The sequence below is a fragment of the Octopus bimaculoides genome, chromosome 4, assembly GCF_001194135.2.
Source record: "Octopus bimaculoides isolate UCB-OBI-ISO-001 chromosome 4, ASM119413v2, whole genome shotgun sequence".
Classification (NCBI taxonomy): Eukaryota; Metazoa; Mollusca; class Cephalopoda; order Octopoda; family Octopodidae; genus Octopus; species Octopus bimaculoides.
Genome location: NC_068984.1, coordinates 93237067 through 93247259, shown reverse-complemented (window position 1 = coordinate 93247259; position 10193 = coordinate 93237067). Strand labels below are relative to the sequence as shown.

The 10193-nt window shown below is 38.0% G+C and overlaps 1 protein-coding gene across 5 annotated transcripts in view; it reads right to left on the bottom strand.

The window, feature by feature from the left end:
- LOC106876920 (cyclin-D-binding Myb-like transcription factor 1) overlaps positions 1-10193 on the bottom strand; it is a 120619-nt gene that overhangs the window by 20043 nt on the left and 90383 nt on the right. For 4 of the 5 annotated variants that reach the window (XM_052967261.1, XM_052967262.1, XM_052967260.1 and 1 more), the window contains exons 11-13: positions 3322-3481; positions 2784-2852; positions 2412-2494 (exon numbers count right to left, since the gene is read on the bottom strand). In XM_052967261.1, the coding sequence (XP_052823221.1) occupies positions 2412-2494; positions 2784-2852; positions 3322-3481 (312 nt within the window). Of the gene's footprint in view, positions 1-6; positions 1065-2411; positions 2495-2783; positions 2853-3321; positions 3482-10193 lie in introns of those variants that run through there. The other variant, XM_052967264.1, reaches the window with a different exon arrangement.

The window sequence follows — 10193 nt, the reverse complement described above, 5'->3', positions numbered from 1 at the left end:
AGCAATTAGAGTGTTTGAACCAAGCTTTGAAGAAAAAAAGACTCGCTTTAGTGAATCGAAAAGGAGTGATGTTTCATCAGGACAATGTGCGACCCTACACTGCAAAGATCACATCACAGAAGATCGAAGAGCTTGGTTGGGAAAAAATTCCTCATCCACCTTATTCTCCTAACCTTGCTCCTTCAGACTACCATTTGTTTTGTAGTTTACAGAATCATTTGGGGGACATAACTTTCGCAAGCCAGGGGGAGGTCGAAACTGAGATTTCAGAGTTCTTCACTTTGAAACCAAAAGAGTTTTACATTGATGGGATTAAAAAGCTTGTAAATAGATGGAAGGAAGTCATAGATAATCATAACATTTGATCACTTGTTTTTTTAATTCAAAATTCGGACAGAACTTATGGGATGACCTGATACAATGTGTCTTTATGGCTGATTTGAAGGAGACTTGGCAGCTATTTCTAGAAGGTGAATGTTCGTAATATTTCTTGCAGATGACTTTCAACTAGAATCATCATCATTGTTTTAATGTCCACCTTTTCATACTTGCATGTTTCTAATGGAATTTGTTGAGGTAGATTTTCTACAGCTAGTTGCCCTTCCTCTCACTAAACCTCACCTGTTTCTAAGCTAGGTAATATTTTCCCATGACTAGACATGTTTTTAACAGAAAACTGGAAACAGACAACATAGCTTGTATGATGGTGATGCCTGTTTACAACCATCACATGATGTCAAAACAAGGGTACACCTAACACACATATAATTACTTTGTCCATAATACTAACATGACATTTCAGAGAAATATCTTAGATAAAGCTTTCATACACATAAACAAAGTGGTAAATGATAAGCTTCAGTGAACTGTTTTCTTTTATGATATTTTCATGGCATTCTTGTTGTATATAAGCAAATATTTAAGTGGAAAATATACTTATCTCATGAATAGCAGAAGTAACTCAACTGACTGTAGGCTTTAGTAAATCTGCCCTGATTTTTATTGCTGATTTTCTTTCTCTGTCCAGAGAGGGACATGAAGGATGGATGTCAAGTGAAATGGGTCTGGGTATAGAGAAAGAGAAAAAGATGGAAAATGCAGTTCTGTTCTCATGTAAATTCAGCAGCAGACTACTGCAGTTAGGCCAGTGACAGAGAGATGACAGGTGGTGGGAAAGTTTGAAGAGCCCTTTCCCTGTGAGTTTTGCAGTCCTCAGATCAATCTTTACTACTTTGTTTCATGTCTTCCTGTGTCTCTCTCTTCCATAAGCTCCATCTATATTAAGTGATGAATACTTCTATCTATATACAGTTGTCCTCAACAAACACATCACATATCAGCACAACCATTTTTCTTGTACACTACACTTAATTCCACTTATGCCCAATTTTTCTCTCAACACATTTGTACTTTGTTGTTCATGAAAACTTACACTGCACATAAAATGCAGCATGTTAATTTCCAATCTTTGCAAGTCTTCTGCATTCAAGAATCATGCTTCACAGTTCTAACACAAGAACGCAGCATCACAGTTCTAACACAAGCATCATTCAGTCTGTTCTTTCCTCTGAGGAAAAAGATATTAGTTGTCAGCAGTGGTAGTAGCTTCCATAACTTTCTGCAACCTGTTCTTACCTTAGCCACTAAACTTTCAGAGCATCTGCCGCTCCTGCTAATTTTATCTCCTAAGTAACAAAAGCTACCAACAACTTCACTTGAACCATCTGGGACTTAAGAGAATCTATTTCTCATAGTATATATTACTCCAGTGCATCTGGCACATAAAAAGGCTTACATTTTCTGTTAGTTTGCCTGTGATTCCACTGTACTTCTTTTGTATTTATAGCTTACATTGGCTATAGCGCATGGAGTTTATACTGACTCTTTTTCTGCAGATTATACCTGAATATACCAGGGTCTTTTCTTTCCTACTTACTAAATAATCTCTGTTAAGCTTACTTTGTGGCCTCTCAATTCTAGGTTTAGCTGGATATGTAAAAAACATTTTAAAACCTACAAAATGAGATTATTTGATAATTTAAAGATGAAGTAGGTGCTAAAACAAACCCATTATTTTTCAATAATTAAAAATACAGTCAGTACCCTTTTATAATTAAATTATCAATCTTCATCACCTGCACCACTTAATGTTTTTATAAACATTTCTACACAGTAAATTAGCTTCCTAAGGCCAATAATGGTAGATACTAAACTTCCAACAAAAAAAAAGTTTAGAATTGTCTCATTTGTTAATCACTGTTATGGTGATTGCTAATGGTGAAAACACTGGAAATAATCCACAAAAGACTGACACAGCAATACTTTTCCAGACACCTAGATGTTGTTGTTTCAAGGTATTCTTCAAAAGGATTAAAGGACTAAAGAAATATAAATAAGACAAATATAATTACCAGAAAATGAGAGTACTTGATAGTCAGGGACATGCCTTTTTAGAGACCACCACTTGCCTCGCAGCCATTGTGGGGACCGAACACTAAGTAATAACAGGAATAAAAACAATTATAATGAAAGTACAGAATGTATATATTGCTTACCTTGTTTAATGGGATTTATAATCGAAAGTTCCAAAGCAACGAGAATTGACTACATAACAATTTTTAAGGTATTTAGAAAAACAAAGATATCATTTGATGAAGAAATTATGACAAAACTGCAACTCAGAAACTCTATAGCATTGTAACGAGGTTATTATAGCAATATAATTTGAATATTTAGATAGTGAAATCTAATACTATACTATTCAAACAATGGTGGAAAATTACCTGGGCCAATCTTTGGCTAATTCATTCCAATCAATTTGTGTTTCATCTGTTACAGATGATGATGACATCCTGTATAAAAATTTTTAAAAATCTCTGAAATCTTTTGCATTACTTTTAGTTGTTCAAGATTGATTTTATGTTTGTTCACAAGCTACTTCATCACAACAGCAAATATAAACAATAACTATACAAATGACAAATATAGAAGCAATATAATGAAAACCTTTATGCTTAACATGGCTCTAAGAAACAACCTTAACCTTTTTGTCACCACACTTTTGTTGAAATACAGTCTTCATTTCAATTAATTTAAAAAATAAAGAATTTATATATAAAAAAAACAAAAACTTTGTCATTATTAAGATAGTATTTGAAACATAAATTAGTATGAAATTCTGATGGAAGGGTTTAATTAAGATCACTTTAAAACAAGGAGGCAGTTTCAGGCAGATTAGTATCAAAAAGATTAAGAATGTATTATGCTCAAAACAAATAATTTCAAAATGTAACTTTTACTTTCAAATTAAGTAAAACTTACTTTAATATTAAGTTGATATCATCAAGTCTTGTCCATTCAGCACCTCCTTGCTGTTTCCAGTTAAGATAGTTCAACCACTTGGTACGGCACTGTTTCTCAGATCTTGTACCAACCCTTTCAGAAACAGCAGCCCATGATAAACCATGGGTAATATTCTCACCTTTCCAAAGTAAATAAATAATATTACCATTATTATCTCGTCAAGCTTGCTTGGACAAAATATTACAATGACCTCTAATTTAGGTACAAGGCCAGCAATTTTGAGATATGTAATCCTTTAGCATTCAGCTTTCTCTGTCAAATGTAATATTTATTATATATTCACATTGTTTTGAATTAATCATGCATTACATTGTAGCTTCAAGGTTTTGATGATGTGATTGGTTATTTTTACAATGACATTGTAGGGTAGGTGCAAAAGACTGGATGTGGCCAGTTTGAACATAAAACAGGTAGAAAATTTGGGTTGGATATGGCCAGATTCAATACTAAAGGGTTAAATCTGGTATCTTATTTTATCAAACCTGGAAAGACAAAAGGCAAAGTTAACCTCAGTGAGATTTGAACTCAAAGAAAGAAATAGATAATTACATCAATTCCACTACTTGACTGATATTTTATTTTATCAACTCCCAAAAGATGGAAAGAATAAGCTGATCTCAGCAACATTTGAACTCTGAAGAGAAAGAGCTGGAAAACTTTCATTTCAAATCTTGCCAAAATAATTTTGCCTTTGATCCTTTCAAAGTTGATAAAGTAACACCATCATCATCATTTAACGTCCCGCGTGGGCTGGACAATTTGAGCTGGCTATGAAGAAGACTGCACGAGGCTTCTGTGTCTATTTTGGCATGTTTTTTTATATAGTTAGATACCCTTTCTAACACCAACCAGTCGAAGTCAGTTTTGGCATGGTATTTACAGCTGGATGCCCTTCCAAATGTGAACCACATTATGTTATGGACTGGATGCTTTTTATGTGGCATCAGCACTGGCAGGGTCACCAAGTAACCTGTAAGACAAAGATCCTTTGAAAGGGGAGGGGGCATTGAAGGAGGTGATCTTGTGCCAGATGATGAAAGGTTAGGACAAAAACAGGTGTGTTGCTGTAGAGTAGATACATGGTTACCTAGCCAGAGGAAGAGAGCAAGAGAAAGAGAGACAGAGTGGAAGAGAGTAGGGGAGAGATGGTGGCAAAGTGCCAAGGCATACTTACAAGGAATGGATCAGAATATAAATGGTAGAGTAGAGCAAGAGAGAGATAGATAGTGGCGAAATGCCTGGGTATACTCTCAGGGTATGGGGTTCAGAATATAAATGGCAGGGTATTGCCCAAGGTGTGTGAGTAGGGAGTAGAGACTTCACATGGATGCAAGAACTGGGGAAGATGCAGTGACTGGTGAAATCTGGGTATATAGAGGGGGTGGGGGACTACAGGATAGCAATGATAGAGTAAGCAGAGCAGTGGGGACAGAATTAGGGAGCAAGAGATAAGCATAATGCATGAAAAGAGGAAATGTGAGGAAGAGAAGAGATGCATTGACTTATTGGGGTAGGGTATGTGATAAGTTTTTGTGATATGTGAGTAGAAAACAGTGTTTCTATAACTCAGTTTCACTGAAGTGGGTGAGTCTTCTCAAGAACCTCATATCACCAGACATCTCAGTCCATTGTCATCTCCTCCGTGAGGCCTAATATCCTGAAATTGATCCCCACTACTTCATCCTGTGTCTTCCACTTTGACAGGTGCCACCCATTTTCAGCAATCAGCATTTCTCTGTACAGCTGTCTACATTCATATGCATCACGTGTTCAAATCAACATAGCCTTCTCTCTTGCATGCTGCATCTGATTTCTCCTATCCCCAACTTTTGTCTTAACACATTTGCACTTTGTCTTACATGCACACTGATGTTGCACATCCAACAGAGCATACTGCATTCACTCCTCTCTAGTCTAGGCATGCCTTCTGGATTCAGAGCCCATGTCTCACTACATGGAGTATAACCATTTGTACACAGGCATCATGCAATCTACCTTTCACTCTGAGAGAGATTCCTTTTGTTGCTAACATAGGTAATAACTCTCTGAACCACCTCCATCCTATTCTTGTTCTAGAAACAATACTTTTAGAACATTGTCCACCATTGCTAATTTGGTCACCTATGTAACAGAAACTATCTATTACCTCAAGAGAGCCTCCTGAGCACTTGAGAGAGTCTAAGTCCAGTGTGTCCTTAGTGCTTATTGTTCCTGCTTATCTGCATATATGAAGATGACTTTATCTGTGATTCCACTGCACCTCTTATGTGTCCATATTGAGCAAGACCATTTACTTGACAGAAAGAAACCCTTATCTGTTTTCTTGCAAACAACAACTTTGGTCTTTATTAGGTTAACTTTAAGGCTCTTTGATTCCAGGTTTTGCTTTCATACCTGGAATTTCTTCTCCAATTCTGCTACAGATTCCACAATAAGAGCAAGGTCATCAGCATAGAATAGTTCCCACAGGCATCCAATCCAGTTTTGAATTCCTCAGTTATAGCCTGGAGGACTATGATGAATAGGAATGGACTGAGAACTGAACCCTGGTGAACCTTTGCTTGTACACTAAATTCATCACTGTATATTCATGACCAACTCTCACCATACTGACAACACTGCTGTACATGGCTTGTATAGCCCTAACAAGCCACTCCTCTACTCCTAACTTCCTTAGAGAATACAAGATAACAAAATGAGGGACTTTGTCAAAAACTTTTTCCAAGTCGATGAAAGCCAAGTACAATTGTTTACTTTTGGCCAAATACTTTTCCTGCAGCTGTCTTCCTAGGAAGATGTCAAACTGCATCTCAGTTTAAACCTATTTCTAACCAATTGAGCTATAAATCACCCTGTAATGTTCATCACACAAACCAGCAGTTTAATACCTCTGTAGTTGTTTATATTTAAGGCATCACTTTTACCCTTGTAGCAACTAACTATAATACTACTACACTAGTCATTGGGGATGACGCCTTCCTGAATAACCTGATTAACTATACAAGTGACTAGGCTGTATCCTACACCACCAAATATTTTAATCATCTCAGCAGTGATTCTTGATGGTCTAAGGGCTTTCCTGTCTTCATATCTTTAACTGCCTTATCTATTATACTGCTGTCAACTCTGGTGGCTGGTCCCTCAGTTGGTTCAATATTTGAAACTCTCCTTTTCCCATGCATTTTCCACATTTAGCAACCTTTCATAGTGGCACTTCCATGCATCTTTTTTTACTGAGTCACTAAGTGCAAATATACCATTATCTATTCATGCACATTTCTTCCCCAGCACATCCCTATTCTCTCTGATACACTGCTTTGTGATCCTGAATACCTCATGCTATAAAACATTGGCAAAGCTCTTACCCTCTGCTATTCCTTAATTGATTAAATCATCTGTGGGCTGACTTAATTGACAGTTCCTTTCCTCACAGATTTTTGGCCTTGTCCCTACATTGTTGTTGTTGTTAGTAGTAGTAGTAGTAGTAGTAGTAGTGGTGATGATGATGATGATGATAATAATAATAGTAATAATAATAATAATAATAATAATAATAATAATAATAATAGTAATGCTTTCTTTATTAATCACCTAGAGTTCACAAAAACATTGGGAATGGTACAGGACAATACAATGTGCTGGCATGTAAAAAGTAAAAATTAGTAAAACAAGATTATAATAATGAATAATTCCTCTGAAGAAGATTTCTTACAGCTGTTCATGGAGACCCCACAAAACCTTGGTCACTCTAACCACAAAAGCAAGTGCCCCCTTCACATTGTTCTTCTCCAACCTACAGGCACATGCCTTGAGTAGGCTCATTCATGCAATATTCACCAATCTCTTAACAAAATTGTTGGAAGGCAGCACTTCCCTCTCTATTCTCAGTTTTTCTTTCAAGTGAAACTTGAAAAAGTTGATAAGTACTTGGCTAAAGAGAAAAGTATCTGTCTTCAGCCTTTTCAATCTGGTCCACCACATTACCTCTTTTGATAAGGACCCCAGACAAAAAAAAAGAAAACTGTCTACCCTTCCTGGCCAAAGGAAGGCAGCAAGACAATCTTCACAATGGATTCAACTGAAAGCTAGATTCACCCTACATGTGACAGCAGATGTTTGACATAAACCTACAAGTCAGCAATTCTTGGGAGCATGCAAAACAGTTTTATTGATGACGGCACTTCCATGCCTGTAAAGTTTATCCTGAACAGACAATGCTTCTGACAACACTGCTAAGCGAAGGATTTCTGGAAATTATCCAAAGGCCCCTGCCCTAAAGTCCTCCAGAACAAATCAGCCAATTGATTCTCATTGATGTCCAAAGTCTCTCTGAGAATGTTGTTGCACTTGCCTGCAACTAACCTTCTATGATGCCAAAGTGGAACTTCCACCAACCGAATTGCCTGACTAGCAGAAGACTGTGAGCGCCTGAGGATACTCTAGGTTTCAGGTGCCCTGCCCCAGTCTATGCTTGATCCAGGACTGCAGCTCAGCTAAAGAGATAAGCTGTGGAGAATCCTGTTTGACAAATAGTGACCACACCTGCTCACTGTCAAGGAAACACTGGAGATATCATAGTCTCTGTGCATGTCTGCATATCAGCAGCCATGGCAAGCCCAGCCCTCCATTCAGCTGGGTTTTTAAATGCAAATGGAGCACCTGAACAATGGAATGCATCCCTTCCACAGAAAGTGAAAGAGTATATGTTCCAATTTAGCAAGATATAAACAGGGGCAAGTCACGATGGCCAAGCAGTAGCATATGATGGCGGCAATGTAAGCAGTCTCATGCATTTCTGGATTAGATTGGCTACCCTGTTTGTCACCTCAACCCAGTTCTGGAGATCTGGACCAAACCATCTCCTGAGCAATTTAACTGGTCCCTCTGTCCAGCAAGCCATGACATTATTAGACAGCATGGACCTACCTCTCCAGGTGCCTAGCTACAGGTCCACTGACTTTTCTTGGTTAATTTTCACTCCTGTCACCACATCATTTCTTTTAAGGCAATGCTGACTAGGTCAGGTCTATGTGCTTGGTGTTTGACACTATGGTTGTAATATTACCTGTGTATGCTACACTCTCTGAGTGGTTGGCGTTAGGAAGGGCATCCAGCTGTAGAAACTCTGCCAAATTAGATTGAAGCCTGGTGTTGCCATCCGGTTTCACCAGTCCTCAGTCAAATCGTCCAACCCATGCTAGCATGGAAAGCGGACGTTAAACGATGATGATGATGATGATGATGATGATATGCTGTCATGGTTCTCCCATGACCTATATCATATGGGATGCCTCTCACTACATCCAATTTTCGCAGTAGTGGATTTAAAGTCAATACATACAGAAGAGACAAGAAAAGACAATCCTTAACAGATTAAGTGTATGATGCTGAATGGTTTTGATAAGTATTCATACACCTGAACTACTGAGCAGATGTTGCTGTATGTTGTAGCAATCCAGCCACAGTAAACAAGACCAAAACTGGCTACTGTGAGAAAGGCTGTAAAGTATTGGTGATCAACCCTATTAAAAGCTTTAGACTGATCCAAATTGACCAGGGCCCCACTAATGCCAACTTCTTTACCCACCATTGTCTATGATTTGTTGCATGATGTGGTAGTTGTTGTGGATGGATCTGCTTGGGATAGCACATCATCAATCAGTTTTTCAACAAGTGCCAATCTCCTTGTAAACACCTGGCCAAAATCTGCACTCAGCAACATTATGGGCCTAAAACTTTCTATTTGATACCCCTTGTTTGGGTCCTTTCTTGGCAGTACCACCACTCCTCGACCCAAAGAACTAGGAATTCTCCTGTCCTACTAAAAGGTCGCAAACAAGTCTGACATATAAAAGTAAAGCACATGGGGCAGATCATCCAAACCAGTGCACGACCATGTGTAGATGAAAATGGCACCCCGCTTGTGAACCTTGATTATAACAGATATATGGACGGTGTGGATTGGCTGAACCAGATGATGAGTTATTATCTGGTTGGTAGACCGGGTAATAAATGGTGGCGATACCTGGTTTGGTATATAGTAAATATGAGCATTGTAAATGTATTTATATTATATACCAAATCAGGAGGGACTTACAAGCGGTGTGACCATCTGCAGTTCTGAGCAGCTGTAGCAACGCAGTTGAGGGCAGGTTATTCCTCCAAAAAAAAAATAACTCCAGGAAGGAAAAGCAAAGCCTGCCAGAGAGATATCCCTCTGAGTTAAATCGATCTACATAAATTAGAAAAAAATAGGGGGTCGCAAAAGGCAGTGCCGTGAATGTCTACATCAACAAAGAAAAACTCCCACTGGATGGCCAGTTGAAACTTCTTTCCAATGTGCATTCTGTAAAGGTGCAGTATGTAGAGTGGGATGTTTTACAACTTTCCATAATAGAAATATTGTGTGAATATTGTATATATATGTATGATTAGATTACTTTTTTATTTGTTTCAGTCATTTGACTGTGACCATACTGGAGCACCGCCTTTAGTTGCGCAAATCGACCCCAGGATTTATTCTTTGTAAGCCTAGTACTTATTCTATCGGTCTCTTTTGCTGAACCGCTAAGTTATGGGGACATAAACACACCAGCATCGGTTGTCAAGCGATGTTGGGGGGGACAAACACAGACACACAAACATAAACACATACATACATACATACATATATATATATATATATATATGTTAAATCTCTGAACGAGGTATTAACAGTAACTGCACAATAAAGTGAAGTATATTTGCCATTTAAATGTGGCTGACCCCTAAGGGTGGATGTTACTGTTGCTTTTAGCCCCAGGAGAACATCTCCTCCAGCTGGCTTATCG